The following is a 21,347-nucleotide window of genomic DNA, read 5'->3' as shown; positions in this document are numbered from 1 at the left end:
TCCTTGTCAGTGACATTACCAATGCTGCACACATACAAAAAGTATAGTACCTACTTGCTCGCAAAAGACACCCAATGTTCCTTCATAAGCATCATTTGTCCATTTCTTAAGGCAGTGCAAAAAAGAGAGAGAAATTGAACAGCCCACACAAACACCTAATATGCACTGAAACTACACTGGACGTCCGCAGGACGTCTCAAACGTCCCCAGGGCGTCTCAAACGTCCCCAGGGCGTCTCAAACGTCCCCAGGACATCCAAGGAAGTTTTAGTGCCCATTCGGCAGCCTTCAATCAAAAGTTTGGAGCCCAAGGGGTTTATTCTGGGCTAGGCTGTGCTACTTGTTATGCACCGTCAACATTCCAAATCTCTAGGTCAAATGAGCTTTCGGCTGTACCCTCCGAATGCTACGACTTGCGCAGATGCTCGAAGAGTGCCATTTTGGCTTAGAAGCAAACCCCCAACTGGGCTCTTTACCTTTGACAAAGGCTGCACACCTCAGCTAAGAAGTGGTTTTGTAAGACAAAGTCTGTCCCCTATATGGATGGTCCCATGACCTCATACTCACAGCAGCCATTCCCAAACTGAGTTTCATGAGAGTCTTCGGGGGTTTTTTTGGAGCTAGTCGTTGTTGATTGCATTCTGGTCATATTTTTAAAGCGTTATGCGTCTGCATGCATGCATGTCAGGGAGGAAGGGATGGCAGCCAAAAGACGTGGGGTTCCTTCACCCCCTTTTGAAAGCCGCTAGGGTTCTCTGCAGCTGCAAACGTTGACAAGCCCTGGCCTACAACAACATGGCAAGTAGAGGATTAAGACTTGAAAAAGCTTCTTCAAGCAATGTGGATTATTCCTGTAGCACAACCTTGAAGATGACAGAATTCCAAGTCACCAGAAACCTTGTATACACAGCGCACTACCCCTTCCCAAAAAACTGCATAACCACTTCAATCATGATTCAAGGCAGGAAAAAGTGCAAAAGGAAAACAGCCTCTAAACTAAAAGCTCGATTCACACCTAAATCACCAGCAGACTGCACTAGTAAAGCAGAATTGTAGACTGTGCCTACCTCCATTTGAGGTTCCTCAGCCCACCAATAAAAACCCTCCTCGCATGCTTTTGTGCCTCACATGCATGCAAAAAAGAGCGCACGGCTTGAAGGCCTCCAAAAAAAATTCCGAAATTTAATTACGGTAACACTGACTGGCTGTCTGCTTTCAAGCAGTTACAGTATTATTAGTGATGCACCACATTTACAACCACTTCATTGCTGGCAATATTAGCAGACTGGCTGTGACGCTCCAAAATGTGGGTGGTAAATATAAACAAATGGCAATGAGCAACCATCTTTTATCATGTTACAACCAAACTTACTAGTCTCGCCGACGCAACTGTAGTTGAAGGAAAGGTGGGTGCTGAGACACACATGGGTTTCGATGCACAGGTAACCCAAGCAGCGCCACAAGGAACACCCATGGGCACTATGGAACCCCATTTGAGAAACGCGAGAAACGTGCCCGTACGCAGCCTGCGGACACTCACCCTGACAACCACCTCAAAGCCGGGCTCTTCACAGTGCTCGCTGATCTCAAGACCAGTAAGGCTGTCAGGCTGCTGCTCCCCAAAGTAGTCGTAACTGGTCCGGTATTCCTCGCCGGGCAGCCCCGAGCCAGCACCAGTGACGTAGTGGGCCACCTTGGCAAAGCCATCCCATGTGGCGTCCCAGGTTGGATTCACCAGAAACTTCTGCACGGTCGAGGTTTAAATGTGAAAATGAATTTCAAGGGGACTAAGAATAGAAAACAAACAAATCTACCAATTTCTTCATTCAATCTGTTTTTTTAATGTGACCAAGGCTTGCAAAAACAGAAACGTTACAACGACCATCACAGCATGTTGAGAGGCACATACAGGTCAGATGTTATGCACCATGCAAAGAAGAGTAATTACTGACAAAATGTCTGACATTCAAATGTCTGATGTCTTTCAAACAATAATACTGCTACATGTGCAAGTTTGCAGTCACAAAAACTCTGAATATTGCAAAACACAAATATGCATTCTAACGTCTCCACCATCCCAGTGCACATTTCCTGTGGATGAAATGTACACATCACGGATGTCTGGAAATACATCAGTTACTAAATTAGGTCTAATGATTTAGTGTGTTGTTCTCATTATCACTGTCTCAATTATGTCCACTACAGAACAAAGGTCTGCATTGGATAAAAACTCGTGACTCACGGGGTTAAGTGCAAGTAAAGAAATCTCTACTTAAGCATAATCAAGTAGCAAATATTGCTACGAGCAATTCGAAGGAGAACCTCCGGAGACGAGACGTAAACTGTGGCGGTCCCTAAGTGGTCCGAGCGAGCGAGCGGGAGAGCAACATCTTCTTTCTCCACGGATGCAGGCGCTTTTTCTTCTTTTTCCACAGTGGCACGTATCACTGCCCCCTCTTCTGCAGCATTGCCACGAGGCGGCTAGGAGGGAAATATCAGCAAAATACAGCTGCAGTGAACCGCTGTTCAGTCAGGGAGTCTGTCGTGGTAAGGCTTCATGTGAACAATGTGCACGACTTCGGTACGGTGCGACCGGCGCGGTGAGCAAGCCGCTTGGACGGGAGTAACTGCAATACGTCACATCACTGATGCGGCGCACTACTTCGTAAGGGCCTATGTATCTGCGCAGCAACTTTTCAGAAAAGCCGCGGCGACGAACAGGTGTCCACACCCGCACCAAGTCGCCAGGCGCGTAACTGACGAAGCGGCGTCTGAGGTTGTACCTAGCGGCGTCAGTCTCCTGTTGGCGGTTAATTCGCAGGCGTGCCAATTGCCGCGCTTCCTCAGCACGCTGAACGAACGTGTCTGCGTCGAGGCCAGCATAAGAGTCACAGTAGGGGTCAACGGGCAACATAGCATCCAACGGAGTGGTCACGTGCCGACCGAAGACAAGCTGAAAGGGGTCAGTCGGGTTGTCTCCTGCAGGGCGGTGTTGTAGGCAAACGTTACGTACAGAAGAATGGTATCCCAAGATCGATGCTCGACGTCAACATACATAGAAAGCATGTCAGCTAGAGTGCGGTTGAGTTGCTCTACCAATCCGTTTGTCTGTGGGTGATAGGCCGTAGCACGTCGATGGCTGGTGTGCGTCAGAGTCATCACGGACTGGGTTAAGCGGGCAGTGAAAGCAGTTCCCCGATCAGTAACAACAATGGCAGGGGCTCCATGACGCAGGACAATGTTGTGTATGAAGAACTACGCCACTTCAGCAGCAGTGCCTTTGACAAGAGTCGTGGCTCTTCTCAGTGTACCGTGTCAGGTAGTCGGTGGCAACGATGATCCAACGCTTTCCAGATGAAGACTTCAGAAAAGGGCCAAGGAGGTCCATGCCCACTTGGTGAAAAGGGGTCTTCGGTGGTTCGACGGGTGAAGAAATCCGGCTGGTTTCAACGGAGAAGACTTACGTTGGCAGTCGCGGCATGTTTTTACGTAGGCCCGCACTGATGGGAGTAACCTGGGCCAATAATACTTCTGCTTAATGCGCGCGAGTGTACGACTTATTCCGAGATGGCCGGCGGAGAGTGCATCATGACAGGCACTCAAAATCTCTGGCCGCAGCTGTGATGGTACGACAAGCAGGAACGCTTCTCTGTTGCTGGAAAAGTTGCGCTTGTAGAGAACACCAGATTGTAACGTGAAGGTGTGGAGCCCGCGACGAAAAACATGCGGGATGCGAGCGTCGACGCCTTCGAGGTAATCGATGAGCGGCGCGAACTCCGAGTCCGCCCGCTGAAGCTGTGCCATTTGGGTGGTACTAATAGCGCCCAGGAAAGGAAAATCATCGGCAGGTTCCTTGGGACCGATTGTGATAGGCGCACGTGACAAACAATCCGCATCCTGATGCTTACGGCCCGACTTGTAGACGACTGTTAAGTCGTATTCTTGCAAGTGTAAGCTCCATCTAGCCAAGCGTCCTGAAGGGTCTTTGAGGCTCGCCAGCTAGCATAAGGAGTGGTGGTCGCTTGCCACACGGAAGGGTTGCCCGTAGAGGTACGGCCGGAACTTGTTGATGGCCCATATCACTGCAAGGCACTCTTTCTCCGTCGTAGAATAGGCGCGCGTAAGTGTTCGGCTGGCATAACTGGTGACCCGTTCTCCACCGTCTTGCCACTGGATCAGTACCGCACCAAGGCCGACATTGCTGGCATCAGTGTGGATGTCCGTGGCAGCGTGTTCATCGAAATGGGCGAGTATCGGAGTACGTTGTAGACAGTTGCGAAGCTCGACAAATGCAGCCTCTTGGTCGCTTCCCCACACGAAGGGTGTGTCGTCTTGAGTCAGTGAGTTTAACGGTTCGACGATTCGCGAGAAATCTTGAACAAAGCGCCGATAATACGAGCACAGATGCAAAAAACGGCGAACGGCCTTCTTGTCCCTTGGGCGTGGATAACCTGAGACGGCAGCGGTCTTGTCAGGGTCCGGGCAAACACATTGTGCGCTGACAACGTGACCAAGAAAGCGAAGTTCTTCAAAGCCAAAATTGCATTTCTCGGCTTTGATGGTGAGTTGTGCGGATTTGAGTGCTTGTAGCACAATGCGCAACCGCTCCAAGTGTTGGTCAAACGTGGTCGAAAATATAACGATATCGTTCAGGTACACCAGGCAGGACTGCCACTTCAAGCCGGAGAGAATGGTGTCCATCATGCGTTGGAACGTGGCCGGTGCTGAGCACAGACCATATGGGAGCACCTTAAACTCATAGAGGCCGTCGCGCGTCACGAAAGCTGTCTTCTCCCGGTCTCTTTCGTCCACTTCGATCTGCCAGTACCCACTTTTAAAATCTAAGGACGAGAAGTATCGGGCTTCCCGCAATGGGTCGAGCGCGTCGGCTATCTTGGGCAGTGGGTAAACGTCCTTTTTGGTCACGTTATTAAGTTTTCGATAGTCAACACAGAAACGCAGAGTGTTGTCTTTTTTTTTTACAAGAACCAAATGCGATGCCCATGGACTGGTGGACGGCTGAATGACATCGTCCGCAAGCATTTCGGCAACTTGATTATGAATGGCTTCTCGCTCCATTGGTGAAACACGGTAGGGGCGCTGGCAGACGGGTCGCGTTGTCGCATCAGTGATGATACGGTGCTTGGAGAGTGGAGTGCGGCCGACCTTCGAACACGTAGCAAAACAGTCCGCAAAGTCTGCCAAGAGGTCCGACAGAAGATCCTTCTGAACAGATGGCAAGGCCGGATTTATTGTGACTGACTGAAGAGCGTGGTGTGGGCCAGCATTCTCTGGAGTGGGTCCTCCCACGGTGCACAAACCTGGGACCTCAGCAACGTCGTGAAGGAAGGCAATAGCCGTGCCTCTGACGAGGTGCTGATATTCGTTGGAAAAGTTGGTCAGGAGGACGTTGGTACGGCTTGGTCATGTAGTTGGACGAGACCTCGGACAACAACAAGGCCCCGCTCAAGCAGCAGTGGAGTATGGCCATCTGCCAGGCCCTCATAGCCATGGAATAGGTCATTCCGCACGAGCACCAAAACACTGCACCGCGGCGGCACCGTGACGTCATTCTGGACAATGCGCAGAGCGTTGCTGCAAGGATCTCGGGAGTCGAAGCGGGCCACGGCCTGTTTGGTCGAGTACGTGGCACGTGCGTCCGTAAAGTCAATCACAGCACCGTTCGCCTGCAGAAAGTCGATACCCAGAATCAAGTCTCTTGAACACTCAAGGAGCACAACAAATTCACCAACGTACGTGAAACCACAAATTCCAAACCTAGCCGTGCACTTGCCAAAACGGGAAATAAGGTGCCAACAGCGGTGCGCATGGGGGTCCCCGTCCACGGTGTCAGAACCTTTTTAAGGTCTCCAGCAAAGGCATGGCTCATAACGGAATAATCAGCACTGGTATCGAGCAGCGCGGTAACCTCAGTGCCATCAATTGTCACCCGCAAATCGGATGCAGCATATCAGGTACTGTCGCTGCCTCTCTCTGTCCAGGTATCGTCGGCTCGATGGTTCCGCAATGCAGGATCTTGACACATCTCGACGTCAGCGGCCTTGCCTGCAGAGGTCGCTGGTGTTAGTTTTCCCGACGAGGACTGGGCGCAGACCTTTACCCGCGGCCGATACCGGTAGCTCGAAAGAAGCCTGTTCCACAACAATAAACATGCAGTCAAAAACGTGGCTTTGTGCCGCCAAGGGCCAGCAGCCATTGCCAGGCTACACCCACAATTAAAGAGTTCACTCACTCTGATGACGTCGTAGCGTGACGAGGACTCTGTGTACAGGTCGAGCTGGTCGAAGGACTTGTGCAGGGCTTCCACGGCGGGCATCTGCACCAGGTACAGCAGGTGATCCTTTCTCGACCTGTGCAGAAAGAAAATGCGTCAGTACGGTAGAAAAATTACGCTATGGTGCGTAATGCAAGAACCCGGTGATAGCCGTCTTCCATTGTGCTGCAGCGCTCCACTCCCTGCCGTGCCACACCTACTATTTCATTTCCCTTCCTACCTCCTCCTACTCTTCCATTCTCAGCACTTTTCACCCACATTAATGCCAACATCAATGGCGTAGATCCACAGGTTACTTTGATTAACAGCTATCGGTGTAAACCAACAGTCAGTTCAATGAGAAGAATGGAACAAGGAGCAGCCCACAGGACAACACTGACTAGAAGGCAGCTGCGTTGCGCCTGCTGTCACACACCCAGCTGTGCACATCAGTGATAATTTGCACACAAGAAACCAGAGCTCATAACCCATCTCTGCCACTCTGCTGCCTTATTCTTCTTACACTAGCAGTAGCATGTAGGAAAGATTCTTTTTTTTTTTTGTAGAGGGCCACCAATGGAGTGCTTATGCACGTCAACTAGAAAAGGGACAACCATGCACCAAAGGGTTGAGAACTGATCATGGGCTTTGGTTTTCTGTGTGCAGAGATGCTCTCTGTTAACTCAATTTCATTCCTTCAGCTGACAGCTCCACAAATGCACACACTGACTCGGACACAGAACTTGTTCTCGATATATCTCTCTCTCTCTCCATCACTCAAATACATTCTCACATTTTCAGACAGTGCTTATGATTAATTAACCCTGTTGCAAAACAGGCTTAACAGAAGGTTAAGGGAGGAGGCCTTTGTCCCACTGTGGCCATGCCCGGGCTGATGATAACTTTGACTGCTAATCATGGTATCTATCCTTTCTTTTTCTTCCCAAGGTGCTTGCATTTTGACATAAGCCATGTAGGAAGTGCAAGAAAATGGTGATCCACTTTCAGGCTAGCATTGCCTTCATGTCAGTCTGCTGAACCGTGAATCGGCACATGCCTAAACAAGCAATTGTTTGTTCACTCACTTACTCATTTGTATTCATTCAAGTGGGATGCGGCAGTCATGCCTACTGTCTTGCAAGGCCTCAGCCTGCTTCACCTGCTCACTAGGGAGAATACCATTGTTCACGCAAGCCCTAGGTATGAAGGATACAAGGTCTGCGGCATAGCGAGCTTTTTAATTTTTTAAGCCAGGAATGCATGAGAATACACAAAACAGGCTCACTGCATGTACGAAAAATTTGTCACGCTATTCTGCTCCTCATGAATTTGAAGGGAAGGTGAAATTTTTTTGAAAATTCGAGGTTACTCAAGAATTCGAACCAATGAAGCTTCTAGGTAAAGGATGCAAAAGTAGTTTTGCGCTATCATTTAAAATGGTGATGAATAACCGATCAAAACCACGACAATGTTCAGGCTTCTTCTCACTGCATTGGAGGAAACTCGTGGTGAGCTTCAACCTAACCATGAGGACCAAGAAGCACTCATAGTCAGAGTACATTCAATCAGGCAGCATGCACAAGAGAGACCTTTCAAGTCACTCAGCATCATCTAAGGGTATATACTTCTGTACTTGGATATACTGTTTCTTTTTCTCCCTTTTCCTGGGATGAATGTCGCAAGCGACACTCTACAGTAGTATCAGGCAAAAAAAAGACCATTTAAGTAAATCAACAATTGCATCATGCAAAATATTACAATGCTGAGAACCAAATTCTCAGCTCTTCCTTGTGGCACTTAGGTGGCACATGACTGGCTCATGAAACTTGCAGAGATTTTAAAATTATAGTTAACTACAAGATTGTCCCTATAATGCTCAAGCTACAACGAAGAAGTTGAGTGCAAAACCAAAGTGCTTCACATGACAATGTGTGGGGGTGGCTAAGTAACCACGCGCTAACTACCTTCTTGTAGTCAGCATAAAATTAAATGCGCAACTACAATGGCCTGCCAACAACAACTAACTTGCTGATGTCGAAATGTATCTGCATCATATGCCCCCATCAGAAAATTTTGAATAAATGAAATCCGCATTGAGTAGAACAGATAGACTACAGGCAGCTTCTGCATACACCCAAACACTAGAGTTGAACTAATTCAGTGAAAAATTAAATCTTACTTTTGCAAACTCTCTCATGAAGAAGCCAGGCATAGTGGAGCTCAAGCCTCAGGGCAGTGGCCAAATGACAACCATACTCAACACAAAACAAAATGAGCACTGGTCGAGAGGCCGAGCGAGAAATCACTCTATTAATACAACAGCATTGCATTATAGTTTCCAACACACCAAAACCCCACCGATGTCGAAGATAAAATTCACTTATTGGTCAAGAGAGGTCACGTGACCGTGTGATGTCACCACAATCTGTCCTGACGTGCCACCCTTATTGGTCAGGAGAAGTCACATGACTTTGTGACGTCATCACAGCCTGAGCATTGTGGCAGGTGGCAATTAAATTAATGACTCGTTGAGAGAAACCACGTGACCTTGCGACGCTTTCCCTAGGGTTTCTAGACGGCAACATAGGCAGAGAATAAAAATTAAAAAATCTGAAAAAAAAAGTTATCTGTAAATGCCAGTACCGTCCCAGCATAGCGGATACCTGCTGCTGCAGCTACCAATCCGAACACGACAAATGAACCGACCGTTGCAAAGAACCTGACGCAAACACACTCAGAAGTTGCAGCGGAAGCTGCGACAAATGTGATATCTACAGTTATCGCATTCCACTCTTAAGGTGGTTAAGTGTCATCACAATTTTTTGCCAATTTCATTTCAGTTGCCAAGAGGGAAGCGAACTAAATCCACCAAGGCCAATTTATCCTCTAGATGGTCCAAGGTAAACCAGACACTCTAGCAGGGAAGGGGTGGGTAAGGAAAGGAGGGTGGGGGGAGTATGCCGAGTGGGCATGTGCAGAAGCAATCTTTCAGGCCTGCACAAGATTCAGGGCAGTTAGGACCAAGATCTACTGAACTAGAGACCTGCACATTTGGCACTGCTCCAGGGCACATGTTCTAGTTCATGCCTTTTGCCGCTAGGGAAGGGAAACTACAGGTGGCGTGGCTCAAAAATTAATCTGTTGAGAAAGATGGCGTCTGTTACTTTACTTCAAGGACGTAATAGTTTTGTCAGTTGTCCACGTTCCGAGTATTCAGCATTCATCCATTGCCTAGCAAATATGCCAGAAAGTCTCACGCATGCATGCGCGCAAACAGAATATTCACCACTAGGATTTAAAGAAATGTAAAATTTGCTAATATTTGCTTTGTTCATTATTAAATTTCAAAATAATAAGGCAGGACGAATGCACAGGGAGGCAGTGAGAGAAGAGAAACCATTTGTTGAAAGCAGACGATGATGATGATCATGACAGACGAACAGGTCAACCGAGCCCTCTCAACAGGCAAAAAGTTAACGAAAGTTGGCGCACACAGTCCCATAGGACCCCACCATCTCTAGTTCAGTAGATCTTGGTTAGGACAGGCTGGGGCGATAGTCGGGGTAGGGCTAGCACGAAGGTTGTCTTATAGATTGAGGATACCACTCGACGCTTTTTTAATTTGTTTTGTGTTGTCAAAAATCCAACTTCTTGCTCCCTCTCCACTGTGGAAGCAAGCTCAATAAAATACGATTCAAAACTGTTCAGCGAAATTCCCACGAGTTATAGGGCAGTTCCAACACTGTTAGAACATGCTAAAAGCACATCACCAACAGCGATAGCTTTTTACTTTTGAGCCACTTGGTGGAGACACCAGAAATCAGCAGCCAATTAACCATTCCTCCCTCCATTCGTACCCTTTTCCTAAGCAGTCCCCCATGAAGTTCGAGCAAAGGCGTCCTAGTCTCCCAACTGCCGGATAGCTGTTCTTTGCCTTAGTGGCCCGCAATAGAGTGCTGCAAGGCTATTCTAATTATTTTCTTCCTTTTTCGCGTTAATTCAATGCAACTATATCTGCGCATCATCTCTGCCCCCTTCTCTGATAAGTATACTCAACTGCAAGTGGTTAGCCAAGAACATGCAGGATCATCTAGCTGTTTTGTATATAAAAACTAAATGTTGCATGAAGCTGCGGTACCCACTTTGCCCGCCGCACGAGCAGCTACTTGTGCAATTTGTGATGACAAGTTTTAAAGGCAACATAAATTTAATGATTTCCTTAAGAGCATCACAAACCACCTTGTATGCCCATGGATCTGTAATATAAAAGGCTCTGTGGTCCCTAAATGCCACAGAAAATATATTACAGGAACACAACTTTCTTCCAGACACTGCAGCCATGCATAACAGCTAGAACAGCACAAGATGAGAAAATTCTGCATGCCCTTTTTAATGTAGATAGCTTCCAGTGATAACTGGGGCATCATAGTAGGCCTGGGAAGCCATGCTTTTAATGAGAAAACGAAGTAAGATGAGTTGGATGACTTGCTAACAACTGCTTCTTCATGAAGCACCAGAAAACAGAGCGTGCCCCGTGTCTACCTTTGTTCTCTCCGTTTTTGCAAAAATGAATTTCTACTCAGGTTAGTTAAGTGCAACCATACATGCACCACCTTTTAAACCGCCACCTTCCTTTCTTGCATTTAATTTTTTCATCAGTCACAAAACAACAGACTCGAGGTGCCATGGATACTCCCTACCTTAGTTCAGTTCATTAATATTTGCTCATCTTCATGCTAGTCATGCCTGTAAAACCAGCTGCCTAGAGTTTCAGGTATCTTGTTCGCCGCTCCCAAACAACCTTCCTCAACATTTCAAGAGAAGGCACATCCCATAAAGTTTTGTGTAATGCAAAGGCTAATACAAAAGGTCCACAACACCATCACAGCATTAAAAAGTGTGAAGGCGTTCCAAAAGAATAACTCTAAAAGCAATAAATGGCTTGCTCAGTTTCAGGTCAATCGGTGAGAAACGCTTGGAGTTCATTCTTGTGGTTAGAGCCTAGATTCACCCAACCACAAGAAAAAGCAAGCACAAATAAAGGAGCACAGAAGACATCAGGCATAAGTGATGATGAAATGTTCTTTACTGTATGAATGAGTCACAGAACAATGCCCAAACCAAAAACACAGCTTCAAGGCACTAGGAGACAAAAAAACACGAACACACGCTTCTGTAAAGGACACCTCGACAGGGGTTTTTCAAAGTTGACAATTGCAAAACAATAAAAAAAAAACATTACAGCTTCTGGTCATATGTTTTGAAATTGTTTCTTTAACTGCGAGGTTGCTGAGAAAGCTGTATAGCTTTCCTTCGCAGACCTATGGCTGCACTTGGGTGGATGCCAATGAGTAATTACTCCTTTATTACAACATTACAGCTTGTTCCCTGTACCCAATCGTTTCCTCAAAACCAGTACAGTATGCAGCCATGCGAAATTCTGTGCCTATGTAAACTAATCTTATAGTCGGCCTTTTATGCAGCCAGACTATGGGCAGTTAATGTAAGCCACACTGTAATGTGTGCTTTGTCCCAAACAGTACCCTCACACTGACACCCATACCTTGCTTGCCTAAATGAAATAACGTCAGGCTAGTTTCAGTCATTTGAGAACTTAATTGACCAAGCCGTCACTGAAATTAAGCCTCCTAATAACTACCTCGAGCTGCACAGCCAAACTTTAACTATGGTTTATTGTTTTGAAATTGTTGCACTCAGTATTTCAAAAAACAAAAAGCAACTGGCTGAAACGAAGAGATGGGACTTTTAAGTATTATAATTCTGTCGTCAACTAAGAGAAAAACCTTAGAGATGTCCTTTACTGATATCGACTAAAAGCACATTTGATGAGCATATACAAGGAAGAAACAAAATGAAAATGGATTAAAGACATTTTGCTTAAACAGTGATGCATAAATGTGGGCAAAGTTTTGTTGGCTTGTTTTCCCTTTTTTGGTTAAACTGACTGCACTTCAGGAAGAAGAGAGCTTGAAATATAAAAACCATGAAAAGCACAACGCTCACAGTTTCAAAATGTTCACACACATCTCAGTCTGCGGAAAAAAAAGCTGCCCATACCATAAAAAGATACTGAACCTAAAAGACAAGTGAGGTAGTTTGTTATTACCTAATAATAAGGCATCCTAGGGTATGTAAAAAGCTTGCATTCTACGACACATTAGCAACGACACATGTAACCGGAACACATGGTGGCTAGAGCAACGGACAAGCTGCTTAGTAGTATGTTAGCTAAAAGGTCCTAAAGCTTCTAACAGTCATTTTGTGAACAAGAAAAAAATAGTCTTGCCAACAGTTTTTTCTTTGCTACTTGTGTTCACAAGGAAGAAAACCAGATAGACAACATAAGTGAATTATTTCTGCAGTTCAAACTGAAAAAACATTTTTTTTCCCATGCCAACAAAAACGCCAACCACCTCTTCTGCATGCCAACAAATAAGAAATTAAATGCCACCCACTCCCATTTCATTTCCTTTTTGCCAACCCAACAAACTTCAATCATCATTTTGGCAACAAGATCCAAGTGGACTGAATTCGTCAACAATACTTCGTTGTAAGGAAAGCAGCAGCCCGACTGCTTCTGTGCAAAAATGAAAACTGGAACGTCGCTAATGAAACAAATCTTTCAATAAGATAACACTAATGCAACGCCCAGGCATTCCATTCACACTTTCCATTATTTCCATTTCATTGTTATTGCTGTGTTGTGCTGTAGTGTTGCACAGTTATTGCTCTTAATCCCTTGTTGGTACCATGTTGTTTGCCAGTGTGGCAATTCCAAGAGCCCTTGGCTCTCAATTATGAACTAGGTCACACATGCCAGCCTTTCTCAACAACCTTCGGACAATTCTTTTTAGTACAGAGCACTACGTCAAACACTAAAAAAAACTTTAAACCATCTAAAACTTTCTAAGGTGAAAACTCTCGCAAATGATGTGGAACAGTTTTACCTCATCACAGGGCATCTATGAGTTTTGCATAGTGTTTCAGAGTTCTCCAAGATGCGAGGGACACACAGCCAAAATATGATGCTGAAGGGGGGGGGGGGGGGGGGGGGGGGGGCACTTAATTTTTCAATATTTTGTAAGATTTTTGCACCAACAAACAACCTGCGATTCTCCAAGAGGCAACTATTGGCCTCTAATGGGATATTGAACCAAAATTTTGCAGCTGCACTTTTTGACGCAAAAGAAAAAAAAAAGAGGTGCGAAAGTAATTTTTTCTGAGAATTTGTATCATATCACTGCAACTGGTGACCCTGTCTCGGAGCTGCAGATGTGACGTCACAACAGCCCTACCAGGCGCAGTTATCTGTGAACACGGTTTCTCCAACTCTCCATGTTCCTATAGTCCACCTTCGTGACGAAGCTTTCAGTATGGCAGAACAAAACGATGAGGTGCTATGCCCAAGAACTCAACAGCATCATTGCTCAACGCACTCCTTTGCATACATCTCTGAGAGACGAGAAGCTTCGAGGACAGTGGAATCATGCTGCGAAGCCATCACGGCTACGGCGACTTTTTCCTGAGGTTTTTCTCCTCGTGGATTGTGCATAAGCCCTCTTTCCTTCCACAATTCCACAAGAGATAACAGATTCCCGCATTTTTCGCGGAACTGTGTCTAAGCAGCCACATTCTGTTTTGTCTGATGATACTGTCTGAATTACCTGAATTCATTCATCCTACTTCTCTGTAAAAGTAAACTCTCGAAACGAGCAAAGTACTGCTGATACCTTTGCATGTTTGCGTCCCGATTCATTCAACCACACTAGCGTGCAGTGCGGTGGCAGCAGTGCACTTACGCTTGCAAAAAGCACGGGACGAATAACGATATTGGTGCCTGTCCAAAGTGATATCACCGAATTTGTGAGAACATAAAGTGAGTTTTTAACTTGAATCACCTGCTTCAGAATGCACCTCGCGTTACATTTGGAACCAAAGAACGAATATAGTTCCAAATTCTTTTCCCCTGTTCACTGCACAAAGCGCTTACCCACCAAGCTCGTGAGCTGTGAGGAAAACACAACTTCTCAACTATACCCTGGCTACCAAGACGAAGCACACAGCAAACATTGAAGAGAAAGTGTAGCTACAAACACAGAAAGAAGGCAGCGCAGGTCATTGAAAAAGATGAGAAGGCAGTGAAAGACACTTGACATGGCCTTATTTTAACTTGGGCGCCACTGTAGTTAAGCAAGCAAGAGGAGAGCTCAAGATGCTGCTGGCCCCGCCTGCTTGACTGACAAGTCCACAACCTTCACTTGCTTATTCACTGCTAAAACCTCATAGCTGTGAGCCCTCATTTTTATTCTACCCTTGAATGCAAAGCTACTTCATCGTCAGACTCGCATGACGAATTTCAAGTTACTTCACATACTGCGAGCGGCTATACCTGTCTGATTGGGTGTTAAGACGTCACACTTTTCACTTCACATTTGACGAGGCAGCTCTTGGCGTGTGCTCATACACTGCTAAAAATAAAACAATCCACTGAAAGATACGCAAAGACGACTTCGTTTCAGCACAACCGCACACTGAGAGTTCATTTGCAGCATTTCCTTCAATCCTTCCAATTTTGTTTCAGTATACGTTTAATAGTTGCTGTTTCTTGAACTGAATGGAGTCCCCTCGTTTGATGTTTATAAATTAACTTGTGACCCTCCTAGACCTTGAAAAACTGGGTTCAATGTGTGCATAGTTAACATCCATGAGACGACCTTACAAACCTATAATTAAGATAGTGCATGACAATAAAAAACAATAAAAGCTTCCTAACAACCAGGGGGGACAGTTCAGAAAAGAGCCGGGTAGGTTAGATAAAAAAATAGCCTGGCCTAGCTAAGGTTAAGCCTAGGATGCGAAGCATAATAGATTTGTGAAAGGGATTCGGTATCGCTTGCCCGTAAGTCAGGCTAGTCTCTTCGTTGTTTAGCAATCTCCAGGAGGAGCGGGAGTTAGCCTTGGTGGTCGCGGCCGCGCGGCGACCGCGCGAGTTGAGCCCCGTCTCTCCTCAGCTGGCGTGACGTCAGACCACGTGCTCGGCTGCAGCGGCCCTAGCGGGAGGAGCGGAGCCGCGCCTCCAGGAGCCATCGCAACGAGTGTCTATAGGAGGCAAGCGCAGCCTCCCTTATATACCGTCGCGGTAGCGTCACGTGGTACCACGTGGTCACCCGGCGCGCAACCGTCGCGACGGCGCAAGATGCAGCTCTGCCTCTCCTCGGTCGTGACGTCATGGTGTCACGTGGTCGCCCGGCGCGCAACCCTCGCGACGGCGCAAGATGCGGCTCTGCCTCTCCTCGGTCGTGACGTCATGGTGACACGTGGTCGCCCGGCGGCGCGCAACCGTCGGCGACGGCGCAAGATACGGCCTGCCTCTCCTTGGTCGTGACGTCATGGTGTCACGTGGTCGCCCGGCGCGCAAACCGTCGCGACGGGCGCAAGATGCGGCCTGCCTCTTCTCGGTCGTGACGTCATGGTGTCACGTGGTCGCCCGGCGCGCGCAACCGTCGCGACGGCACAAGATGCGGCTCTGCCTCTCCTCGGTCGTGACGTCCTGGTGTCACGTGGTCGCCTGGGCGCGCAAACCGTCGCGACGGCGCAAGATGCGGCCTGCCTCTCCTCGGTCGTGACGTCATGGTGTCACGTGGTCGCCCGGCGCGCAACCGTCGCGACGGCGCAAGATGCGGCCTGCCTCTCCTCGGTCGTGACGTCATGGTGTCACGTGGTATAGCTCAAGGTCGAAGCCGGCGTGTAACCGTCGCGAGCGCCGAAGTGAAACGCTGATAATATGGTTCGCATAAAATCTGATGTCTCGGGTGTTGCCTGACAACGGTGATGCCCTCGGACAAAGAAGATCCCGCAGTTTTGATCCTTGTGAAGAGTATTTACACAATTTGCTCGCATTCGAACAATGGCCAGGCCAGGAAGTGCTACCATACGACAGAATCAAAGCAATAAAACACCACATCGCACATCAAACATAATGACAAACAAGTATTTGCCAATAGAAATCCTGCCTGTATATAAGGTATTCAGGTTTTTCACGGGGATCAGGAACCACTGTCCACAGGCAGTGCGTATGAAGTAGACCTCAAGCTTCGTCACCTTGAAAGGTCATCAGCTTGCAAACTACGTTTGTGCACTGCACAATTACGTAGTGTACATAATGCACTGCTAACAATAAAAAGAACAACAAGTACAGGGCATAAACAACAAGTTTGTTTAGTGACCGTGCACAGTGATGCGCTCGCATCTCATGTGCCTTCACAGACCAGGCTGTACAAAAAGAAAATAAGAAAGCCATGTTGTGGGGGAAATACCGCAAAACAGCAGAGCAGCTGGGCTTACAAGTGCTTTGCCTTTTTACATGTAAACGTGAAAATGGCCCCAAAAGCAGGTGCCTAAGTTAAAAAGGCCAAGTAAGGCCCGCATTCCTTGTAAAAAAAGACAAAAGTATAGTAAAACAGTGATGGTGGAAATGGTGCAGGTATAACAATGCAAAAAAAGAAAAGACCAGGCCTGATCAAAACGTCAATTTGTTTGCATACTCCATCCATGTGCACACTTCTACAAGCCAGGGTGCATTATGACAATCTTGCCCCAGTGAATCTGACTTGTAGAGTGCAAGGTCAGAGTCGAGAGCCTCCCAAGTGCCCTCTATAAAGAAAGAGGAAGGTTTGTGCACATGTTTTAAACATGAAATTAATGTGCACAAGTCTTCAATCCCTGCGAATCATCAACATGTAGTAAAGGTTACATGCTGTGATGTTGATTACCGTTAATGGCTATTTGCAAAAACCTACCATAAAACAATGAGAGAGTGAAAAAAAAGAACACAACAGTCCTTTTGCAGAACATGTTACTCTGTGAGTTCTGTGACCAACATGTTTGAAATGACTAAATATCTTGATCGTTGCATTTTGTCAAAAAGACTACATAGTACTCCGCACTATGCACTAAATTCATTACATGATGCTTCCGCAACGATAACAATGCGAGGTGAGATGCTAAGGGCAGGCTATCTGACCAACCATGTTGGCAGTCAGCTTTATGCATCGTGCTTGCCATTAATGGCTGGTGACACATTGACGGAGTAAAAGATGAATTTTACTACACAAAGGGAGTGATAATTCTCAGTAGCATACTGAAGAAGTAAAGATGGCTTTTACTCCATAGATGGAGTGATTAAACCGTGGATGACACAACGACGGTGCAAAACTTCCTTCTACTACACAGATGGTGTAAAAGACATTTGTAAGCAGTTCTCAAGCAATGCATCAAAGATGTGAGGCACTCGGATTTTAAGTTTAGTGCCCACCAATCAACATACGAAGGCACTCCCCAAGGAAAAAAAACGTAGTACATTTAGGGAGGCTGTAAGTTTAAGCACATGGGAGAATAAGGAACATGTGAGAACCTGGGGACAATCCCAGACTGGACACAGTAAGGGGAAGGTTACATTTGTTCAGCTTTAAGCTCTTTGTATACTTTAACTTTAATAACTGACCATTTCTCATTAACACTTTCTCTTCAACTAAGGTCCACATTTCCATCACTAAAAATTCGCTTGAAATTTCAGCCACCCCAGTCCTCGTCTGGCGATGCTTCCTTCAAAATAGTGAGAGGATAGTGTACTTGAGACAAAACACTGCCAATCTGCCTTCACTAAACCATCAGTGACTGGTGAAAGCAACAAAACACATCACTGCTCTACAGTAACCTGTAAATTGTTGTGATGAGCTCTGGTATCGTGTAGAACTCCAATGTGCTACACCACTTTTTTTTTTTCACCAATGCTGTCAATCAAACACTGCAGAAATGGTGCAGCAAAGGCTTTCCCACCAAGCGTTGGCTAAAAAATTTCCCAGAACACCTCACCTATGGCCTCCCCCTTACTGCCCCCGCAAAACAAGAAAGGATCCGTCCTTCCAGGCCTTCTTGACACTTTTGCACAGCAAAAAAAAAAAAAAAAAAAAAAATCACATCAGGCTGTTTGCTCCCCCTTCGGCCTGAAGCAGCCTCCTCTTTGTCTCATAGTAGTCCATCTTTGCTCTCAATGCGGACATCTTCATCTTGTGTTCGCGCCTCTTCAGAAGCACAATCTCGTTTGCTGCCCTCTGGACGGCCTCGCACATCTTGGCGAGCGAGCCAACAAAGGTGGTGCCGTTCACCACCTGAGCCCCTTCGGGGGCGCAATCGTTCCGCATGCCGCCACCGTGAATGCCCCGTGTCACAGCATCTTCATCTTCGCTCCCATCACTGGCATCAGTGGCCTCTGGCCAGCTCTCTTGCTTAACGCATGGCACACGTTCTGGCTCCTCCTTCTTGAAACCCCACATTGGAAGTGCTCCCGGCGCACCAGTTGGGCAGTTCGAAGTCTGACCAATATTCAGGTTTTGATTGCATAACAGTTGACCAGGCACAGCATTACTCCTTTCGGTGCTGCTTGTTGCATTGAACAACTTGTGGGCAGATGGGTCACCAACCATGGGCTGCCTGGACTGCTCCGAAGAGTCGGGAGACCTCGGCAAAAGGATCACTTCGGGGTGGTGCGACTCGGACAAAAATGGAGCATCCGGTTCGAGGCAAGACGAAGGTCCGAGGATGGAGTCGTTTCTGATTTAATGATAGCGGAAGGAAAAAAGAACAAAACAAACAGATGGAGAAGTTTAAGCGACTGTGAGTGGAACACCATGACAAACAAAAGATACTAGGTAACAACAAACTCAAGTAGACTTGAAAAACGTCGCTTCTACAGCCTGAAGTGAGAGAAAATTCATTTTTAGTACACTAACTGTTTTTGCAAGAGAAATGGTTGCCAAATTCTGAAAACTTTAGCCAACTAAATATTCTTCAGAGGCGACTAGTGTATTTCCCTGTTATGTAGCAAGGAGGCCAAAATGGCTCACTTTTCTTCCAAATGACAACAATAGAAAAGGACAATACAGATCTCTAACACTTTCTACGAGATGCATGCCTAAGGAAAAGCTAATGAAAATGAAACAGTCCTCAACACAGCACAGGGCACATTCGATTTTCAGTCCCGGACAGTCGGAATGCTCCGCCCACCAGCCAGAAAACTACGTGCATCGCCATAGCAATGCATTCATTCTTCGCCAATGGCAAGAAGGCAGCAGACGACAGCTTCCCGGAATCGAAGCGCCGCGCTGGCGGCCATACTGAGTTAGACTCGGTGCGCATTCTGAGTACTTTTCGTGTTCCTGGAGGACGATATTGTGCGTTAAACCTTCACATGAGCTCCGTACCTGCTCTCTGAGCCATTGTAAGGCTTTTTATTCATGCATCTTTGTTTTATTTTCCTAAAACTCACTACACACGGACACGTCCGGAGCTGCGAGCCGATCGCAGTTTTACCTTCGATGAAAAGCCTAGCAGCTAAGGACATTGATGCAACGGATGCCTCGCGAGAGCCACAATACCCGCAAGAAATCTCCATGCTGAGCTGCCGGGCATGCCATTATCAATCGCCACTATCGCCACAACGCCACTATCGGGAAGCCCGGCACACTCGCAAGTAGCGAAACTGATCTAATACACCTTCCTCCCCATGCCCGCATATGTGCGGCCCGAAAAACTGGCAGTTCCGGGTCAAACGATCGTTCAACGACCTTATGCGTGAGGTTTTTCATACTGTGGTTTGCATAATGTGCGCGTTGTGTGTCGCGCACATAGATTGTCTTTTCAGGGTAGGGAAGCTGTTCGTGCGGTCGTGGTAGTAAAAAACCTTTATTGCCATTGCACCTAGTCCAGGGCTCTTGGCTCGTGTGCTGTGACAACGCCTCCATTGGCTTGTGGGGATCTGCCCTGCAGTCCCCTGTGTAGACTTTCCCGCGATGCACCGTGCAGCAGCAGTCTCATCTCAAGGAGAACATTCCCTTGTTAGTTACCTTAACTAACGAGAGAGGGCGCCAGCGTCGCAGCGTGAGAGACTGCTCGCACGCGGAAGAGGGCAAAAAGGCTGTTCGGCTGGGATCGTCGGCGCGAGCGGACGTGTCGCTCGGCTCCCGTATCTCGTCCCGTCTGCCGTCCGAGTATATCCCTTGCACTACCGCGGGCGAACATTCGCTCAGAACCTTGCTGATGAGTCGGACGACCTCGATTCATTAGCATATCTTGTTGCTAGCTGGCGTTATTGTTGCTGTAGCAATAAATGCCTGTTTGTGTCAGCCAATGTGTCATTCCTTTGTTCCCTCAGAGCAAGGCCCGACGGGGTCGGCGAGTGCTCGATAGCGTACGCGATCACGGGGTGGGGTGTGGCAATTTTAAACTGTGTCAGCCGCGATTAAGCGAGGAGAAACTATTTATCTCCCCAATTAAACCCCAGTCTGTGGCCACGCAGGCATCTGCTCAGATATATTGGCGGTGGGTGGTGCGCCTTGCGCTGTCGATACGCTTGGCATTCAGGCATGCCACGCTCTGTTGGAGAGAAGGAGCGAATAATTCGAGTCTCTTCTGTCAAGATTAAATACCACATGGACGTCGGGAGATCGACATACGCGCAATGTCGGTGCGAAAGAACGGCGTTCGCTCCTAAGTCGTGCTGGCCATGGCTTGCATCGTCTGCTAGCAGACGACGGCAGCCTGGGGTGGTAACCGTGGGGAAGCCCTGCTCCGGCGGCGAAGTCCGCAAGCAGAAAGTAGGTCATGTTACCATGACGATGTTTCCTGTCAGAGTGGAAGCCGAGAGTTGTCAGCAAGTAGTCCGGGACTGGAAAATCGATTGTGCCCACAGAGTGCAACAAACAGGATTCAGGTGAACATCTGAAGACAACAATTTAGTCCCTTTGACATAATCCTGTCGATGCTTTTATTTTTAAACAAATACAAGAGAAAAATAATATTAAATTACGGATAGCCAAAAAAAAAGAAACAAAGAAACATGTTGAGTTCTGCAGTAATTCATACATCATTCACTGACAGAAAAGCGACCTGGAGAATTTCACCACAGATGTTTCAGAAACTTTTTCGTCACAGGCAAGTTTGTGCACCCCAATAAAATGGCTAAGTAACAAACTGGGCAATGGGACTGCAAACTC

At 47.1% G+C, this 21,347-nt stretch overlaps 1 protein-coding gene across 6 annotated transcripts in view; it reads right to left on the bottom strand.

The window, feature by feature from the left end:
* LOC144103846 (TBC1 domain family member 15-like) overlaps positions 1–21,347 on the bottom strand; it is a 71,625-nt gene that overhangs the window by 26,989 nt on the left and 23,289 nt on the right. For 4 of the 6 annotated variants that reach the window (XM_077636551.1, XM_077636552.1, XM_077636550.1 and 1 more), the window contains exons 5-6: positions 6,253–6,370; positions 1,540–1,743 (exon numbers count right to left, since the gene is read on the bottom strand). In XM_077636551.1, coding sequence (XP_077492677.1) covers positions 1,540–1,743; positions 6,253–6,370 — 322 coding nt within the window. Of the gene's footprint in view, positions 1–1,539; positions 1,744–6,252; positions 6,371–18,191; positions 18,907–21,347 lie in introns of those variants that run through there. The other 2 variants (XM_077636546.1, XM_077636547.1) reach the window with 2 other exon arrangements.

The sequence above is a fragment of the Amblyomma americanum genome, chromosome 9, assembly GCF_052857255.1.
Source record: "Amblyomma americanum isolate KBUSLIRL-KWMA chromosome 9, ASM5285725v1, whole genome shotgun sequence".
Taxonomy (NCBI): domain Eukaryota; kingdom Metazoa; phylum Arthropoda; class Arachnida; order Ixodida; family Ixodidae; genus Amblyomma; species Amblyomma americanum.
Note: the sequence above shows the minus strand (reverse complement) of the source record. Positions and strands in the feature narration are given on the sequence as shown.